We start from the raw sequence: 19,997 nt of genomic DNA, 5'->3' as shown, positions 1-19,997 counted from the left end.
GATTGTGATTCAAAGCCAACCCAGGCAGAGAAGTCAATGAACCAGCAAAATGCCTGCACTAGAGGCATTGCTCAAGTGGTAGAATGCCAGCCTAGCAAGCAAGCTGATCCAAGCAAGCATGTGATCCCGACTTCAACCCCTAGTGCTTCTGAAGATGGTGGTAGAGGAAAGAGAAGGAGGAGGAGGAGGAGGAGGAGGAGGAGGAGGAGGAGGAGGAGGAGGAGGAGGAGGAAGAGGAGGAGGAGGAGGAGGAGGAGGAGGAGGAGGAGGAGGAGGAGGAGAACTTGTACATAAAATTGTACTTAACCTACAGAGGGGCAGACACCAGGTGGGAACCACACAGCAGAAGTCTGGCTGAGGGCTGGCATTGGGGTGTTCTCTGTCCAGGGGAGTTGCTCATGGCTCCTTGTGGTTAATGCTTGGAGCACTGGCCCAGGAGGGGTGCAGGTCTTGGCCTCCAGGACCCTTCTGCCTGTCCAGCCCCCTCCCCCTCCCCCCAGTGTCTGCAGTGGGGAGGGGAGGGGGAGGAGGGGAGGGCAGGAGGCCCTGGGGCCTTGCCATGATGGTGGATCTCTGGCTGGAGCCCTGCCCAGGAGAGGAAGGAAGTCTGCCCTGTTTTCCGACTGGACTGGAATGTGGGTTCGCTGTGAAAAAGCCAGAAGGGCTAAGAGGGAGGAGGGAGGGGAGGAGGGCGAAGATGGGGAGTGGGGAGGAGCTGGACATGGCGAGAGTAGGGGGTCATGCAGGGAGGCTGCAGCACACCCAGAGGGCACCAGCAAGGCCACCTGACCTCCCCAGCCTCCCGCACCCTGGTCTCCCCTCTGCCCCCACGCCAGGCCTCCCCCTCCACTGGCAGCCGTTGCTGTTGGGGTGCGGCCGGATTTCCCCTCAGCCCACAGACCCCTCTTCCTGCCCGGGAAGCCCCCAAACCCCTGTGGCCTCTTCCTCCTTCCCCATCCCAGCAGGATGGGGATCCTCGAGGCCTTCATCCAGCCAGACAAACCCCAAAAGAGGAAGTGGGTCACCCCAAGTCACCCCACAACAGGTTCAGCTCAGGACATGAGAATCTCCTGGCGTCCCCAGCTTCCTCGGCAGCTCTGGAGGCTCCATGGGTTCCACAGGAGAAAACTGGGGTGCCAAGAACGCCTTTATGTTCACTGAGAGTCTTCACCGGTGGAACCCAAACCCAGGTGTTCCAAGAATGGCTCACAGAGGGGAGGAAAATGGAGAGAGCAGAGCCTGGCCCCCTGAATCCTGTCCCCAGAGAGCCTCACCTGTCCCCACGTAGTCACAGCCCAGCAGAGGATGGAGCCCCGAGGCTGAGGGGGGCTCGGAGGAATCCCGGAGGGCTTCCAGGAGGAGGACACAGCTCTTCTGGAGAACTGCCTCTCCAGGCATGAAACTCAACATGGCCCTCACTCACTCAACACACACTGGGGTGTCAGGGCCTTTGGGGGGTTATCCTAGTCCCACTAGGGTGTGACCCCCCCAGACCTGGGGCTCAGGGAAGACATGAAGGAGACCTTTACCAGAGAACCCCTAGAGGAGGAAGAGGCTGGCAGGGTAGCGCTCTGGTCCCCAGCTCCCCAGGGCAGCCCGGTCCACGGCTGCCATTAGGTGGCACCAGTGAGCCAACAGTCCAGCCTTCACCTGCCTCCCTCCTCAGACTAGGGGGAGTTTGTTAACTTGAGTCTGATTAGATTAGGAAACCCGCGTCTCCCCCATCAGACCAGAGGAAGTAGGCAGGAAAACGACACCCGAGGGGGAAAATCGAGGCCCAGGAGAGCAAAGCCTCCTCCCTGCTCAGCAGGGCTGCAGATGCACCCTCCCTCTGTCTTGGCTCCTTCCACATACCTGTCCCGCCCTGGGTAACTCCCCTGGCACGGAGACCAGGGGAATTCTGCCCCAATGGCCCTTGTCTGCCCTCCTCGGCGCCTTGGTGGCTACAGGGGTTAAAGTCCAGAGCTCAGCCTGGGGCTCCCAGCGGATATGGAGAGGGGGGAGCAGGGCCCAACCCCAGCAAGGCAGCAGAATCCCCGGAGGCCCAGAAGGGCCTCCCTGTTCTTTCTCCTCTGTCTCCCCTCTCCTTCTCTGGATATCTGCTTTCTGTCCAGTCCCTGGCTCTGCCCCCCCTGCTTAGAACCAGCCATGGCTCCCCGGCGCCTGTTACACCCTGCCAGGCCCACCACTGCCGGCCTCTCTTCCCAGCCTCCATTTCTTGTTGTATTATTGTTATTATTTGTGGGGGGGGGGTGCATCTAATCCTGGGGCTTGAATACAGGGCCTGGGCACTGTCCCTGAGCTTTTTAAACTCAAGGCTGGTGCTTCACCATTTGAACCACAGATCCATTTCCAAGGCTTTTTGCTGGTTCATTGAAGGCTTCCCTGCCCTGGGCTGGCTTTGAACAACAATCCTCAGCTCTCAGCCTCCTCAGTAGCTCGAATGACAGGTGACGGAAGGGTTGGATTCACGTGGTAGAGCTCCTGCCTAGCCCCGTCAAAGAGACAAAAAGAAAAGGGACAGGAGCTTCTAGTCAGATGGGGAGGCAGACTCAGGACACTCCCGGTGCGATTGCACGAATGGTGGGGGCAGGTTAGCCCGATGGTCGTTCCCACACCGTCCCCTCTTCAGGGAACAGCTGGTCTGAAAGGAGAGACTTCCTCCTTCTGATAGCAGAGGCGTCTCCTATGTGTATCTAGGGACGAGTCTCCCGGACCCAACGGAGGAGGCAGAAAGCAATTCTAACCCAGGAGGAATTCTCAAAACAAACGGCCTCCACTCAGAGGCCTCCCAGCCTGAGGCAGAGGCCTTCTCCTCCTGTGCCTCCTCTTCAGGACTTCTAGTACAGGGAGGGACACACAACCTCTTCCCTCCCTGACTCATTGCCATGTTGTTGTGGCAGAGTCTTATTATGGCATCCAAGCGGGCCTCAAACTGATAATCCTCCAGCCTGCTGGGATTACGGGTGGGTGCTACCATGCCCTGCGCACTCTTTCTCCCCCAGTCTCCTTCCCATGTCCCCCGCCTCATTCTGTGATGGAGCTGAGGAAGAAGGAACTTTTAGGGGATCAAGCTTTGAGGCCCACGATTTCTATGGCCATGATACCCAGAGCCCCAAAAGGTCATTGGGGTACATCAATGCCCCCCCCCAATGCCGGTGACTGAGTGTCCTGGGCAGACTGGAGAGCGTGCCTGGTTCCTCGGGGCTTTCCAGACTCAACCTCGCCCTTCCCTGCCCTGCCCTGCCCTGGAAGGGCCCCCCCATCTCACACACAAACACAGTCTGGGAGGGTTGGTCCTGTGGGAGCCATGGTGACACTGAATGACCCATGACACCGGAGGCTGGGGTGCTGTGTGGAGGCTTTGCTGGGCTGAGCCGCCATGCCCGGAGGCCCCATGGGTGACTCAACCCACATTCCCAGTTATCATCTTTCTTGTCTTACTGTCATGCTGTGATGCAGGGGGAAACTGAGATCCAGGGAGATCAGACGAGCAGGAGGCAGAGCAGAAGTTCACCAGGGGGTGCCACAAAGCTTCTATGGAACTGAAGGGGTACAAACGATAGGGTGAAGCAGCACTGGAAGAAAAAGGAGCCCCCCACAGACCCTCCTGTCCCCACCTGGCCTCTGTCTCTGTCTCTGTCTCTCTCTGGTCCTGGTGCCTGGGCACGGTCCCTGAGCTCTTTTGCTCAAGGCTAGCACTCTGCCACTTTGGGTCACAGCACCACTTCCGGTTTTCTGGTGGTTCACTGGAGATGAGTGTCACAGATCTTCCTATCTGGGTTGGCTTCGAACCACCATCCTCAGATCTCAGCCTCCTGAGTAGCTAGGATGACAGGGGTGAGCCACCATGCCAGGCTTATTTACTTTTTTGAGATAGGGTCTCACTGTGCAGCCCAGGCTGGTCTTGAACTTGTCATAGAACCTAACCTATCTCTGAGCTCTGGATCCTCCTCCTGCCTTCCTGAGTGCTGAGATTACAGGCGTGCACTGCGATGCCCCGTTGAATCTGAGCATCCGTTGACAAAGGGGGCCTCAGCTATCTCTCACTGCCTCAGTGGGACTCCTGTGGCCTCCTGTCACAGCCCCAATCCCCTGACCAGCCCCTCAGAGCAATCTCCACCCTGTCCCCACATTGAGGCAGATAAGATGTATGGATGCCCAGCGCAGATACATGGTCAAATCCTCTCTCTCTGCTCCTGGGTGCAGACCTGGTGAGTGCGAGGGAGAGAGGGGAGGCGAAGCCTTGGCCTAGACCCCACATGGGCCGATTCTGTCCAGTGTGAGGGGCTCTGGCAGCTGCCCAGGCCCCAGTCCGGGAGGAACTGCTATGTTCTGGCTCTTATCCAAGAAGCAGGCCTATGTTTTCCCCTGGAGAGCAGAGTGGCCTGGAAACCAGAGCCTCCTTCTATCCAAGGACCAGTCTCTCATATGAGGCCCAGGTTGGGGACTCAGTTATTCTGGCCCCTGTTGGTCCCAGGTGTGTCAGGGAACAACCTAAAGTCTAACCCTGTTTCCGCTTGCTGCATGGAGGGTCTCTCTACCACCTCGTCCTCCCTGTCCCCGGGGGCTAAGAGGTGTCCCTAAACACATGACTCCTTCCCCTGACTCAGTTTCCCCCATCTTAACCCTCCTTCAAAGGAAGGGTAGGGCATAGATGGAGCTGCTGGCCCCAGCTCTGTGGAGGCAGGCTGCTGGGGTAACAAGTGGGTACAGTGGCACAAACTAGTAACTCAGCCGCTCAGAAGGTGGGGATCAAGAGGGGGTCCATGTCTGAGTCCAGCACCAGGGGGAAAAAGTTAGGGAGACCTCATCTCAATTAGTAAGTGTGGAGGGGTGGGGCATGCCTGCAGTCCCAGCTGCATGCAAGGCCCTCGAGGCCCTGTCTGAAAAATAACGAAAGGCCTGGGGTTGTGGTTCAAGAGCTAGAGTGCTTGCCTAGCAAATGCAAAGCCATGAGTTCAAATCCCAGTACTGCCTCTCCCCCCCAAAAAAGAAGAAATGAAGGAAGATGGAAAGAGAAAGAAAGGAGGGAGAGAAAAGAAAAAAAACCAGGAGTTCCAGGGCTCAGGACCAGGGTTAGAGTGAAGGCAACAGCGTGGAGAATAGACCTCCATCCATGCTGTTTTCTCGGCAATCGTTTGAAGGAAGACCACTGTCTGTCAGTGGTTAGACCCGGGCTTGATGGTGCATTCCTGCAACTCCAGCTGAGGCAGAAGGATCTGCACCACATCGTGGGACCCTGGCTTCAGAAACAGCAGAAGGGAAGCTGTAGAGAAGGCCCGGAGAGGGAGAGCCGCCTGCCGAAAGCCGGACTGCAGAGCTGACTCTAAACTTGGCATGTCTTTACATCCAGCCATTTGAGGCCGACTTTCCCAATGAAGCGGGGTCCCCACTAATTGGGGGAATATTCTGTTGTTTGGGGACCCCTGGCAGTAGGGCTGATTCTAGCAATTTCTATATACCAGGCTTGGAGCACCGAGCTGAGTGTTCCCTCATTCCACTTTTCTCCAGGTGAAAGTGAAGCCCTGCAATGTTCATTCAGCAGGAGGCAGGATTTGCACCCCGTGATAGACAGGGAACTCAGGGTTCAATCCACTTCATCTTCTCCTCCCGAAGGGGAAATGGAAGCCGAGAGAGAGAATAAAATAAAACCTCTCCCCAGTCCTTAGCTAGTCTTAATTCCCCTCTGGGAACCTTGAACAGGTAAAATGTGGACCTTCCCTCCCTCCACCCCGCAACAGCAGTTATAGAAGAAGCAAGTGAGAGAAAATGGGAACAGATACAAAGGCCGCCCGTGCCAAGGAAAGTGGTTAGACAGCAAGGAGGACTTCCAGGCTTTCTCTGAGAAGTTTCTGGGACTCATCCAGGGGCTGTCCCTGGCTGGTGGAAGGCTCCAGGGCTAAAGAGGGAAGACCCTCCACCTCCCAGGCCGGGGATAAGGAGGGGCTGGCCATCCTGGTTCCACATCCTCCATTCCCGACATTGGAGGGAGGCTGCGGTGGGAGCAGGGACTTTCCTGAGCAGTAGAACATTCTGGGAAATTAGAGACAGCTGCAGGGCGGGGCTCACTCGGGACCTCCCTTCCCTCCCCCCCTCCTTGTGGCAAGCTGGGTTCCCAGGCACCCCTCCCTCCCCTTCCCCCCAAGGGGGGCCCCCAAACAGCTTCAGCCTCAGAGCCATCCAACCTCTTCCTCCTTCCTCAGACTCCCCCCTCTGCCATAGACCCCCATCTCCTCCCTCAGAGCCCCAGCTCTGAGCGCAGACCCTGCCTCCTCCCTCAGAACCCCCCATCTCTTCCCTTAGCCCCCCTCCCCTTTCTCCCTCCCCCTCTCCAGACTGCCTCCTTCCTTCACACCCTTGTCAGTCCCCAGGCCTGGGACACAGGGCCAGGGGGACCCCAGGGACAGGGACGGGGACAGTCAGCGATTCTCTCCAGGCCTCTGGGGTCGCTCCTGGCTGTCCTGGGGTGCAGTCACCACCCCAAGTCCTGGCCGGGGGTTTGCTGCGGGCACCGGACCCGCCATTCGCGGGCGGGCTGGGGGTGGGGACGGCCGCTCCCTCTCCAGGGCAAACTGAGTCTCACTGGAGGAGGCTGAGGGCCCCGGGGGCCGGGGGGGGGGGAATAGAGACCGGAACCCGGGCCTGCGCCCCTCCAGTGCCTCACCTAAGGGGGCCTAGAGGAAGGAGGGAGGAGGGGAGCCCCCCTCGCCCCCTCGCGCCCCGCATCTCTGGTTAACCATCCACCCGGGTGGGGCCCAACCGGCCAAAGTCCCTTCCGGGACCGGACCGCACCCGTGTGCGTCCCGGAGGAGGCCGCGGAGGACACGGGCGGACAGGGTCGGAGGCTCGGGGGCGTGGCAGGGGGCGTGGCCGGGGATGTCAGGGGGCGGGGCCAGAAGCAAGAACAGCCACGCCTGGGATGTAGGGGACAAAGGATCCCCAGGACAAGAGAGCCAGGGACACTCGGCCCGTTCCCTTGGCATCCCGGGGGTGCAGTCTCCATTTCCCTGCTCCCCCATCTCCCGATCTCCCCGTCCTCAAAGCCTCCTGTGACTCAGTGACCCGGACGTCACCTCAGCGGCGGCCCCGCCCCCAGGGAAATCCGGGAAAGCCCCGAGCCTACGGGCTCCACCCCGTCTAGAGGCGTGGCCTCGGTGGGCGGGGCTCTCTGTGGTTTGGGGCGTGGTCTGTTTTGTGGGCGTGGTTGGTTGTGGGCGTGGCCTGGAGAGGACGTCTGTGTTTCTGACTCATGCACCCGACCAGCCTGGCCTGTCCTCCACCCGCCCGCCCCTCCCTGCAGTGGGAGGGAAACTAGAGACGCAGCGGGGCGGGGGGGGGGGGGGTCTGCCTGCTCCCCGGCTGCAGGGCCTGGCCTGGGGCGCCCAAACTGCTCCTTGTCCCGCCGCTCCCGTTTAGTTCTCTCTCCCGGCATCTGGAGCGCCTCCAGCCCCTCTTTGAGCCCGGTGGGCCTTGGCTGGCCTCAGAGACACCCTACATTCATTCAGCGCTTCTGCGCGCGCACCCTGTACCCCTGAACCCCTCTACACCGCCCCCAAGTGAGGCCCATGGGGGAGGAGGAGGCGGGCCAAGGGAGGAGAGCCGGGGATCCTGCCCCGGTGCCAGTCCCAGCCAGGTTGGGGTTTGTCCCCCTACCCCGAGGAAGGAGGAAGCGGCTCCGCGAGGGCAGGTGCCCGCTTCAAGGTCACCCAGCCCGGAAGTGGGAAGGCAGATTCGAACCCGGCCACCGCGAGGCCGCACAGGTAATGGCCCGAGGCTCGCCCCGCCCCCGCGGGCGCGGCGGGGCGGCGCGGGTCCAGGAAACCCCTGGGGCCGGCGGGGTGGCCCGGGAGGGGGGCCGGGGGGCGGGGAGGCGGGCGGCACCGCCCCGGCCGACAAAAGTCCCTTCGGCTCCGCGGGCGGCGGGGGAAGTCCCTGCGCCCCGCGATCCCGCCTCCCGGGCCGCGCTCCGGCCGGCCGTGTCGGGCCGCCCCATGCCCCGATGCCCCGCGGGGGCCATGGACGAGGGGCCCGTGGACCTGCGCACCCGGCCCAAGGCCCCCGGGACCCCCGGGACCGCGCTACCGTTCCGCAAGCGCCCTTACCGCGCGCCCTCCCCGGAGCGCGCCGACCCCCGAGGCGCCGCCGACCTCGGGGTCCCCGCGGACCCCCTGCGTGGAGGCTGCGACGCGCCGGGGGTCCCCGGGGTCCCCCTCGGGCTGGCCAGGCCGGAGGCGCTGTACTACCCGGGTGAGTGGACCCCCTCCGCGGGTCAGGGCCGGCTATGGGGTGGGGGGACTGGAAGCCACTGCCATGGAGCCAGGAGGCAAAACCAGGGGCGCCAGGAGAATGGAGGTTGAAGTCCCAGGGACACAGATACAAAATGATCTGGGAGCCAGGGAGCAGGGACTTGGGTCTCAAGCCGTGGAGGGGAGCCAGGAATGGAACTGGAGTGGGGGGGGTCCCCCATAAGGGAAAGCCAGGTCAAAATTTCCCATTGGGGTCGATTTGGGGGTGTCGAGGAGTCAGAAGTTGGTACCCAGAGACACGGAGTTACAAGCCCTGGAGAAGCAGATTCGTGTGAACCAGATTCACAGTTAGGAGTCCACCCCGGACCTGAAAAACTGGGGTTCCCTGCACCCGGATAATGTGAAGGTCATCAACCCATCAGAGATGGGGGTACTCTAAGATATTAGGGGTGTTAAGTGGTGAAAAGTCCCAGAAAGCAAAACGTAAGGAGTAGGCATAGGAGAAGACAGAGTTGGGGTTCTGAATGCCCCAACGTCTAGAAACTCAAAAGCTTCAAGGACCCAGACACTGCAAGGAGAATGGAGACACGGTGTTTGTGTTCCTTGGTCAGGACTTCCTATATGGGGGTCATAAAATTAGGAGGCCCCAGGGGCACTGGGGACTGAGGAGTTCAGGGAGTCCTGAGTTTAAAGCTTAGCAGGGGTCCTGTGATGCCAGCCTGTCATCCCAGCTACTCTGGAGGCTGAGATCTGAGGTTGGTGGTTCAAAGCCAGCCAGGGCAGGAATACCTGCAAGACTCTTATAACCAAGAGAAAACGGGAAGTAGAGCTGTGGCTCAAGCAGTAGAGTGCTAGCCTTGAAAGCTTAGGGACAGCATGCAGGCCCTGAGTTCAGGCCCCAGGACTGGCACAAAAGTAAAAAAGGCTGGCCCTGGAAACAACAGGGACCTAAATCGAAAGGAAGCCAGAGAAAAAGCTAGATACTCTCCTTATCTTTGTTTTGTTTTGTTTTTTAGGTAATTTAATTTAATTTATTTATTTTGCTGGTACTGGGGTTTGAGCTCAGGGCTTGGGCTTTTGTGTTCAAGGCTAGTCTACCACTTGAACCACAGTGCCGCTTCTGGCTTTTTCTGTTGCTTCATTAGCAATGAGTTTCCTGGACATTCCTGCCAAGGCTGGCTTTGAACCGTGATTCTTAGCTCTCAGCCTCCTGAATAGCTGAGATTATCATGTGAGCCACTATCTCCTTATAAATGAAGGATGTGAGGGGTTCCCTCTTAGGGGGTCAGCTTACCCTGGGGATCAGATTACCTTTCTAGGGCCCCTAGCCCTAGTCCATGGCCTGTCCCTCTGCACGGCAGGAGGCCAGCCTCTGCCTTGTTGTCTCACACCCTCAGCTAGAATCTGCACCTCACTTTTCCCATCTGGGCAATGGATGTTTGTGCAGATCTGCTTGCTGCCAAAGGTCCCTTCTCATTGACCTGACCAGCGAAAGATGGGGGACCTTTCTCTCTCCCCAAACCTGCTGTGCCTTCATTCACACCCGACACCCAGTTTGTCATTGCTGTTATGTGTACACATACCCCCTTACCCACAAACCACAAAGTCTGAGTGAACAGGCCCCCGGGGAACTTCTCAGGGGTCTCTTAGGAGAATAATGATCAGAATCAGAGTTGGGGGGGGAACTAGGGGCTCTAGGAGCTCAGAGGAGGGCTGTCAACTTGGACGAATGCTCAGATTGGTCTTGGGGCTTTAAGGACCCAATTCAAGGTGAGAAGGGGGGCTTGGAGGAGTGGCTCTGTTGGCAGAGCCTCAGTGAATGAAAGCAGCAGGTACTGAGTTCAAGACCCAGTCTCTAGCCTAAAACAAATAAATAAATAAAAGGTGGAAAGGGGACCTGGAAGGAAGGGGGGGCCTCACTGCAGGAACCAAGGCTCAGACAGGGCTCAGCCTCACCCAGCTCCCTCTTTCCCCTTTCTCCAGGACCACTGCTGCCACTTTATTCCACCCCGACTCTGGGGTCCCCCTTTTCTCTGCTGAACCTGCCTGCACCCCTGTACCCAATGATGTGTCCCATGGAACACCCCCTGGCAGCTGACATTGCTGTGGCCACCCGAGCAGATGAGGATGGAGATACGTGAGTGACTCGCAGTCCCAGACTGCTAGGGGTGGGGGGAGCTGAGCTCTCATAATCCATCCAGCTGCCAGGTCCCACCCCCTGTCCCCACCCCCCAGCCTCAGTTTCCACCTCTGAGAAATGGGCCTCTCTCTAAGAACATGTTATCTCCTGGGACTGCTTTTGAGGCAGTGTGGCTTTTGTTCTCTCTCTCTCTCTCTCTCTCTCTCTCTCTCTCTCTCTCACCTTGAACCCAGAACCCAGGCTTCTTTCATGCCTTCTAATGTACTAAGGTATACCCCTAGCTCCTCCTTTTTTTTTTTTTTTTTTTTTTTTTGGCACTGTCCTTGGATAGGTCTTGCTCAAAGCTAGAGCTCTGTCACTTGAGCCAAACTGCCACTTCTGTTTTTTTTTTTTTTTTTTCTGTGTATGTGGTACCGAGGAATTGAACCCAGGGCTCCATGCATGCTAGGCAATCACTCTATTACTAGGCTATGTTCCTGGCCCTCCTCCATTTATTTTTTTAATCACAGTTCAAATAGGAGGCCCTCATTCCTTAATCATCTTATTTTTGTTTGTTTCTGGTTTTCTGGTTTGAACCCAAGGCATCAGGCTGGCTCACACTGGTGCTCTGCTGCCTGCGTCATGTTGGCTACTGTGGAAATAAAGAGTTTCACTAATTTTTCTGCCTTGGCTGGCTTCCAAGTGTGATGCTCTCATCTCACCCTCCTGAGTAGCCAGGATTTACAGGCTTGCGCATATGTGTATGTATAGTCCTGACACTTGAACTCATGAATTCAGAACCTGGGCGCTGTCCCTGAGCTTACCAAGGACATTGCCAGGAAGACAGGTTAGCTGTGAGGCTGGTTCATAATGAGCAGTCAGTGCCATTACCCTGAGTATTGGTGTCATTCATTAGACCTGGGTTTGACATTTGGTTGGCCACTTTCTTGCCCTACCATGCCTCAGTTTCCCTCTCTCTATACAAACAGGAACTCTTAAGAGTATTCCACTTACTGAAGTAATGTCCCATCCTTTTGTGGGACTTGTGTTGGGGACAAGAAACCACAGGGAAAGGTGCACAGACCCATTAGCCAAGAGTCTCATGGCCCCAAGCCTCAATTTCCTTTTTTACAAACTGGGCCCACATCCCAGTGCTTGTCACAATTGTAACTCAGCGAGAAGCTAGAACAGGAGCCGGGTATGCAGTCAGTGCTCCATACTTGAGATTGTGCCCCGGGACAGAGGAGCGTTGATGGCTTGCTGTATGAGCAACTTAGTTGTATAACAGCTTGTATAACTAGCAGGTGGTCAGGCGCCTGTGGCTCATGCCTGTAATCCCAGCTGAGATCTGAAGATCGAGGTTCAAAGCCAGCCTAGGGCAGGAAAGTTCCCGAGACTCTTATCTCCAATGAACCACCAGAAATCCACTAGCCTTGAGCAGAAAAAGCTAAAGAACAGTGTCCAAGCCCTGAGTTCACGCCCCAGGACCTGTACACACACACACACACACACACACACACACACACACACACACACACCCCTGCTCTGCTCCCTCTTGCTCTTGGTGCCTGCACTGACCACTTGTGAAGCAGGTGTCCCCAAGAGGGACTGGTCAGTTGTCTTGGAAGCAGGGTGCAGGCCCCCAGCCCTCCCTCTCTGCTCCCATCCCCTCCTTCCTCCCTCCCTCACCCGAACACAAGCACTTGTGCCTCAGCTGCCTGCCTGGGGAAATCCCTTCTGGGGGAACTTGACCGCAGCCATCTGCTAGCCGCCCCACGTCAGCACCCGGCACCCTCCCTGCTCCCTCCAACCTTAACCCCTTCTGCTGGGGCCCAGACTTTACCGGAAAGGACAGCTTTGCATGGGGAAGGGGGTGCTAAGTCTGACTCTCCAAACAAAGCAAAGCCCTGCAGGCCAAACTTCAGAGCCCTTCTATTAAAAGAGCCAGAGCCCCATGGTGGGCCTCATGACCTTAATCCTGGCTACTCAGGAGGCTGAAATCTGTTGATATAGTTCAAAGCCAGCCAGGGCAGTAAAGTCTAGGAGACTTATCTTCAAGAAACCATCCAAAAAAAAAAAGTCAGAAGAGGAGCTGTGGTTCAGGGGACAACACCTGGGTTCTGAGTTCAAATTCAGACCAGCACAAAGAGAGAGATTATACCTCCCTCCTGGGATCGAGCCTCAGGCTAGCTTCTTCCCAAAGAAATTAGGGACCAGGGAATTGGAAATTGAAGTCTTGGGGGGGGGGGTTTGCCTGTACATATTCCAGGAAACAGGAGGAGGGTCCAGCGGCAGGACCTGGCTCCAGAAAAGCCTTAGGGGAAAAAGCCAGGTCCAGTCCATCCCACAAGGTGGCCTGGCAGAACCTTGAACTCGGTACCCAGAGGGGCTGAGGGTCCGTGTGGAGCCTGACAAATCACACAGTGACACCCAGAGACTGTGGGGCTCAGGGGGTGGCGTCACCAGGGGGCAGGGGCCACCCCTGCCCCACGCCCAGGGTGGACAGCCCTGAGCCCCTTTTCTTCACACACACATCCCTATCCTACGTGAGAAGGAAAGCTGGGGTGTAAGAGGGAGGTTGTCAGGGTAGATCCCCAGAGGGACCGCCTTCCCTCCCCCGGGAGCAGGAAGCGCAGCCCCGCCCGGCAGGCTGTTACTGGAAGTCCAGGGCCGGGCCTCCCCTCCCTCCCCACTTCCTCCAGCCCCGCCCCACCCCTGCGGCCCGCGCGTTTATGGGAACTCGGGCCCGCTGGGTTTCTCTGAAATCCACGGCCCCAGCCCTAGCTTAACCCCGCCAGGGGAGGTGGGCGGGGGGGGGGGGGGGAGGGGGGGAGGACCCCATCCAGGGAGACTCAGAGGAGATAGTGGGACGGGGGGGGGGGGGGGGGGGGCCTGGCCCAGGGCCAGACCCCGTCCAGCGCTCTCTATTTTAATCTGGCTGGCTCTGGGAGTCACCTGCTTAATCTGTCCTGGCATGTGTGTGCTATGGTATGTCACCAGGGGAGGGGGGGAGGGAAGGGGGAGGGGGAGGCTCATCGAGTGGTGTGACTTTGCCCTAGATGGCAGTATAAGTGTCTGCAAGTGTATCTTGCACCCTCCAAGCCCCTCCCTCATGGGAGACCCCCCCCAGGGTCCCCTACCCCTCCTCAGAATCAACTGGAAAGCTAGTGCCTATTGCATAGTGGGGAGTTCCAGTCTCAGCAAGGCACAGGGATGCTGAGCTCTGTCCCCCCCACCCCATCCCCAGATAGGGGTACCTGGGAAAGTAAGGGCTCATCAATCTACAGGGGAGAAGAAAGCAGGCTTGGGCAGCTGTCCTTGCCTCTTCCACCCCCATCCCCAGACAATGTAGAAGCTGGAGTGGCCTTCAGCCTTCAGTCAGGAGGCCGGCGCCATCTGAGGATTGATTGATTGACCAATCCCGGCTCTCGTTTCTATTGGTCCATCAGTTCTCTTTCCCACAAGGGTAATCCCAGCTTGTCTGACAGCCCATGACCCCAGAAGCTAGGGGAATGACTCCTTTAAGACCAGGTGCAGTGGTTGCCACCTGTAATCCAAGCTCCTCCAGAGGAAGAGGAAGATGAGGAAGACCAGGGTTTGAGGTCAACTTGAATATAACCCCATGTCAACAATAACAAAAAATAGTGGAGCATGGTGAAGTGTCTGTCATCTCTGCTATTGTGGAGGCATAAACAGGAGGATTGCAGCCCAGGTGAGCCCAGGCAAAAATTTATTTAGTAGATCAGAGGAATATGGAGACAGCCCACATTGGGTATGAAAATTGAGGAGAGGTCACAGGTATCAAAAACAAGACCACACAGGCTTGTTTCTGAAACAGGAGGATCTTGAGTTCAAGGCCAGCCTAGGAAATATAACAAGATTCAATGTTTAAAAAAAGAAAGAGGGACCAGGAGTTTGGCCTAGTGGTAGAGTGCTTGCCTAGCATGCACAAAGACCGGGGTTCAATTCCTCGGTACCATATACATAGCAAAAAGCTGGAAGTGGTGTTGTGGCTCAAGTGGTAGAGCTGTAGCCTGGAGAAAAGTCCAAGGGCAGTGCTCAGGCCCTGAGCTCAAGCCCCACGACTGGCAAAATAAATTTAAAAAAAATAAAAGAAAGAAATAAAATTGCATGGCACTTGCAGTTAAGGTGAAGGAGACAGGATCTGAGGGGGTCTCTTTAGCTTCTCTTTCCATCCCCTGCTGGCAGAGAAGGAGATAAGAAGAGAAAGAGGTAAGGACGGCCAAATAAGGGGAGATTAGAACGTTCTAGAAGGCAGCAAGGGTGGCTGTACCAGAGCAGAAGTTGGCAGAGGTAGCCTTCCCATACATCCCAGGTCTCATAAGAGTTAACCCTGCCACCATAAGGGGGGGACCCCTAATGTCTGTGGCTGTCCCTGCCCTGTCCTTCAGGCCTCTCCACATCGCTGTGGCCCAGGGGAATGTGCCAGCTGTGCACCGGCTGGTCAGCCTTTTCCAGCATGGAGGCCGCGAGCTCGATGTCTACAACCACCTTCGACAGGTGAGGGGGCTGAGTGGGGAGGAGCTGGAGGAGCAGGACTTGAGGGCCTAGTGGATGGTACCCCAGACTCTGCCTTCAGAAAGGAAGGTTGTGGCGCAAATGTCAGAGCTCCAGTCTTGAGTCTAAAAAGCCAAGCCATGAGTTGGAGGACTTATTCCCCTAGTTTAAAATTAAAAAAAAAAATCAAACAAAAGTCAATAGACTTGGCTTCTCCACCTCCTTGCCCTGCCCCTGGGGGGTTTGCTGATTCACAGCTGGTGCTCTGCCATTTGGCCTGTGCCTCCAAGCATCTTTCAGACTTTGCTGACCAGGTTGACTTAAAGCCTGAATCCTCCAGGTCTCAGCCTCCAGAGTAGCTGGGATTACAAATATGAGCCACTGCACTGGGACCTGGTTCTTGAATGCAAGGAAGCAGGTCCCCTAGGCCCCCCTCTCCCTGCCCTGCACCCCTTGGCAGCTTTGGGGTGCAGGCCACCGGCCCCTCACAGTCACCCTCCCGCAGACTCCGCTCCACCTGGCTGTGATTACCACATTACCGACTGTCGTCCAGCTCCTGGTGACCGCCGGGGCCAGCCCCATGGCGCTGGATCGCCATGGCCAGACGGCAGCCCACTTGGCGTGCGAGCACCGCAGCCCGACGTGCCTGCGGGCCCTGCTGGACAGCGCGGCCCCTGGCTCGGTGGACCTAGAGGCCCGCAATTACGACGGTGAGTGCCACACTTGCGGCCTGGGATGGCTGTCCTGGTGGCTGTCCTGACATCGTGGGACCGGGGCTTGACGGCATCTCCTCCCTCTCCCCTCTCAGGACTCACCGCCCTGCACGTGGCGGTAAACACAGATTGCCCAGAGACGGTGCTGCTTTTGCTGGAGCGCGGTGCAGACATTGATGCCGTGGTGAGCCGGCTGGGAGCAGGAAGGGGGCGTGGCCGAGATGGGCGTGGTCGACAGAGAGGTGCGCCTGTGGGCGGGGCTTCGATTGCCAAATAGGAGCGCAGCCTTGCGATAAGTAAGCATAGTGGGGCGTGGCTAAAGGCAGGGCTAGTGACGTAGCTCGCCTGGTGGGCGGAGCTTGGAGTAGCCAACGGGATCCAGGTTAGACAGAAATGTGCACGGGACGCCTGGGATCCTGATGGGGCGTGGCGTGCGAACAAGCACGCCCAGTGGGAGGAGCTCTGGAGTGTCCAATGGGATCCAGGCTGGCCTCCCGTGGGCGGGGCTTGGGGTAGCCAATAGGATTTGTCCTGAGCCCAGCTCTTAGATTCGCGGGAGTTTTGCACCCTGTTCAGAGAAACTCAAAGACCTGTCTTCCCGCCGCAGGACATTAAGAGCGGCCGCTCCCCGCTCATCCACGCGGTGGAAAACAACACCCTGAGCATGGTGCAGCTGCTGCTGCAGGTGGGTGCGCCCCCGCCCTTGGCTTCCCCCTGACCCCTCCTCTGACGCCCACCCAGCTGTCACGGAACGCATTCTCTTTCCCTGTCTGGCTCTGGTTCCACATTCAGTTTGGCTTCTCGTGCTGGGAGTCTGATTTCATTTTCTCCCTGCTGCCAACTTGGGTCTGGAACTTCTCCTGTTCCTCTCCTGCCCTTTTCAAGGCCTTGCCCCGCCCTGCCTGCCATGTCCCTGCCGGCCTTCTGCCGCCCCCTCCCCCTCCATCCATGACCCCTTCTGACTCCACCCCACCTACATCAGCCAAGCCACATATCAGAGACAGTTCTGGGCCCTGTCTGTGTCTGTGTGCCCGTTCTGGGACTTGAACTCAGGGCCTGGGCTGTACCACTTGAACCACACTTGCACTTCCAGATTTTTGGTAGTCAAGAATCTCGCAGACTTTTCTTGCCCTGGGCTTTTTTCTTTTTTCTTTTTTAATATTCCTGGGGCTTGAACTCAGGGCCTGAGCACTGTCCTTGAGCTTTCTCAAGGCTAGAGCTCTACCACTTGAGCCACAGCACCATGTCTGGATTTTTCTATGTATGTGGTACCGAGGAATCAAACCTGGGTCTTTGTGCATTCTAGGCAAGCTTTCTACCACTACACCAAACTCCTGACCCCTGGGCTGGCTTTGAACTTTGATTGTCAGATCTCAGCTCCTTGAGTAGCTAGAATGACGGATTTGAGCCACCAACTCTGGTTCCTTTGAGATAGGCTCTTGCTATGGAGTTTGCCGCTGGCCTCAAACTGGCTATCCTGCCTCTACATGCCAAATACTGGGATTACAGACGTGTGCTACTACTATGCCCAACCCAGCTTCCACCTTTCTAAGACACACACCCTGGATCCGCTACAGATCTGACCACTGATGTGATGATGTGATGCAGACCCCAAACCCCATATCTCTTCCCTTGCCCCCTCACTCTGACCCCATCCCACCCACAGCATGGGGCCAACGTGAATGCTCAGATGTACTCGGGCAGCTCTGCCCTGCACTCGGCGTCAGGTCGTGGGCTTCTGCCCCTGGTCCGCACACTGGTCCGAAGTGGAGCTGACAGTGGCCTCAAGAACTGTCACAATGACACACCGCTCATGGTGGCCCGCAGTCGCAGGGTGAGCCAGGACGCCTTGGGGTGGGGACATGCTGGGAGCCTGGATCTGGGGCAGGGGCAGGGTGAGCCTCACCTGGGCAGTGCCCTGGGTGGTGGCGGTGGGGGGGGGGGGGAGGTCCTGCAGTAACAGAGCATGTGGAGGGGATGGAAGGGGAAGCTCAATGTGAGACCTAGAGATGGGGAAACTGAGGCAGGAAGAAACATAAGGATGGGGAGGTAAATATGATCAAAGTACATTAAATACACAGGTAAAAATAGTCTAATACAGTCGGGCACTAATGGATCTCGCCTGTCATCCCAGGTACTCAGGAGGCTGAGATCTAAGGATCATGGTTTGATGCCAGCCTGGGCAAGAAGGTCCACAAGACTTTTTTTTTTTTTTTTTTACCAGACCTGGGGCTTGAACTCAGGGCCTGAGCACAGTCCTTGAGCTTTCTCAAGGCTGGCACTGTACCAATTGAGCCACAGCACCACTTCTGGCTTTTTCTGTGTATGCGGTACTGAGAAATTGAACCCGGGGCTTTATGCATGCTAGGCAAGCATTCTACCACTAGGCCACACTCCCAGCCCTCCATGAGACTCTTATCTCTAATTAACTACCAAGACAGTCAGAAATGGAAGTGTGGCTCAAGTGGTAGAGTGATGGCTAGCTAGCCTTGAACAAAACAAAAGCTCGAGGATAACACCTGGGGCCTTGAGTTCAAGCCCCAGGACTGGCACAAAACAAAACAAAACAAAAAAACAATGAGGAAGGACTCAAGTGATAGACTACCAGCGTTGAGTTGGAAAAGCCAAGCAAGAGCGCAACGTCCTGAGTTCAAACCCCAGTGCCAGCACACACACACACACACACACACACACACACTCACAATCACACGAGTGCCTCCTCGCCTTCACCTGCTGAGGAGCGGCCCTCCCTGGGTGCCGTGGCACTGACCCATCCATCTTCCCTCAGGTCATTGATATCCTCAGGGGGAAGGCCACCCGAGCCGCATCGGGGTCCCAGCCTGAGCCCTCCCCGGAACGCAGCGTCACCAACTCCCCTGAGAGCAGCAGCCACCTCAGCTCCAACGGTGAGAGCCTACCTGCTCCCCACCCACAGCCCCCCGGACCCCAGCTCAGCCCACTCTCAACCTCTCCTACCCTTCTCTCCCCGTCCACAGGGCTTCCGTCCGCATCGCCGTCGTCCTCGCCCTCCCAGTCTCCCCCCAAGGACACCCCTGGATTCTCTCTGGTTCCCCCCAACTTCTTCTTTCCTCCTCCATCTCCATCGGCCTTCTTGTCCTTCCCTGGGGTCCTCCGAGGCCCTGGCCGGCCCGTGCCCCCCTCGCCAGCCCCAGGAGGCAGCTGAGAGTGATGGGGGGGCAGATCCGGACTTGTGAGGAGCCCCCCCTCCCCGCAGAGCGGCAAACACTTCTGTAAACTGTGAAGATCTCACTCTGTCCCCCATCTTTGGGAACAAGATTTGCACCAGTGTACATATATCACCTACCTGGAACCCCATCTTCTGTGCCGATATCACCCCATCTCATCCCCACTTAAGGACTTCACCCCCTCATTCTCAGGCACCTGCCCCCTGTCTGGCACCCATCACGACCCCTCAGATCAGATCAGGGGGAACTGGGGAGCAAGGGCCCCCCTCCTCTCCCAGTCTGAGGAGGGATGGGGCAGGGGGTGGGGGGCTGAGGCAGGCAGAGGGCCATGTAAATTATTAGGCATTTTGGTTGGATTTCTTTTGTAATAAACTATTTTTGTACCATACACTGGGCTCAGTAGGTCCTCTTGTAAAGAAGGCAAAGTGCTTGCCCAGCATGCACGAATCCCTGGGTTTGATTCCTCAGTACCACATAGACAGAAAAGGCTTGAAGTGCTGATGTGACTCAAGTGGTAGAGTGCTAGTCTTGAGAAAGCTCAAAAGACAGTGCCCAGGCCCTGAGTTCAAGCCCCAGGGCTGGCAAAAACAAAAAGGTCTAGAAAAACCAGGTGCAGTGGCTCACACCTGTAATCCAAGCTACTCAGCCACTGAGGATCGCGGTTCAAAGCCAGTGTAGGCAGGAAAGTCCTTGAGACTCTCATCTGCAATAAACCACCAAATAGCCAGAAGTGGAGCTATGGTTAAAGTGGTAGAGGGGAAAAAAAAAAAAAACAACTAAAAACAAAAATGGGCTGGGAGTTTGGCCTAGTGGTAGAGTGCTTGGCTAGCATGCCCAAAGATTCTTCAGTACCACATAGACAGAAAAAGCTGGAGTGTGCTGTGGCTCAAGTGGTAGAGCTCTAACCTTGAGAAAGTCCAAGGACAGCGCTCAGGCCCTGAGCTCAAGCCCAGGACTGGCCAAAAAAAATAAAAAATTAAAGTTCAGACACAGGGTATAAACCCATATGCCCTAGGACCCGATACCTGAAGAAATAAATAAATGCCAGCCCAGGTACTAAAGACAAGACTCTCATCTCCAATTAATCACTGGAAAACAGGAAGTGGGGCTGTGGCTCAATGGGTAGGATGGTAGCCTTGAGCTGAAGAGCTCAGGAACAAAGCCTAGGCCTAGAGTTCAAGCCCAGTGAACC

The 19,997-nt window shown here is 57.0% G+C and overlaps 1 protein-coding gene across 1 annotated transcript; it reads left to right on the top strand.

Annotated features, from left to right (window-relative positions):
- Positions 1 to 7,939: 7,939 nt before the first annotated feature.
- On the top strand, positions 7,940 to 19,180 carry Bcl3 (BCL3 transcription coactivator). The gene is made up of 9 exons (XM_090322153.1): positions 7,940 to 8,250; positions 10,233 to 10,386; positions 14,781 to 14,889; positions 15,392 to 15,596; positions 15,695 to 15,783; positions 16,207 to 16,284; positions 17,266 to 17,433; positions 18,388 to 18,505; positions 18,596 to 19,180. Exons 1-9 carry the CDS (start codon positions 7,995 to 7,997, stop codon positions 18,781 to 18,783), a joined length of 1,365 nt encoding a protein of 454 aa, XP_090178279.1. The 5' UTR covers positions 7,940 to 7,994; the 3' UTR covers positions 18,784 to 19,180.
- Positions 19,181 to 19,997: the final 817 nt, after the last annotated feature.

The sequence above is a fragment of the Megascapheus bottae genome, chromosome 31 (genome assembly GCF_031878675.1).
Source record: "Megascapheus bottae isolate mThoBot1 chromosome 31, mThoBot2.hap1, whole genome shotgun sequence".
NCBI lineage: Eukaryota > Metazoa > Chordata > Mammalia > Rodentia > Geomyidae > Megascapheus > Megascapheus bottae.
The sequence above is the reverse complement of the archived record's forward strand: the minus strand, read 5'-3'. Positions and strand labels throughout refer to the sequence as shown.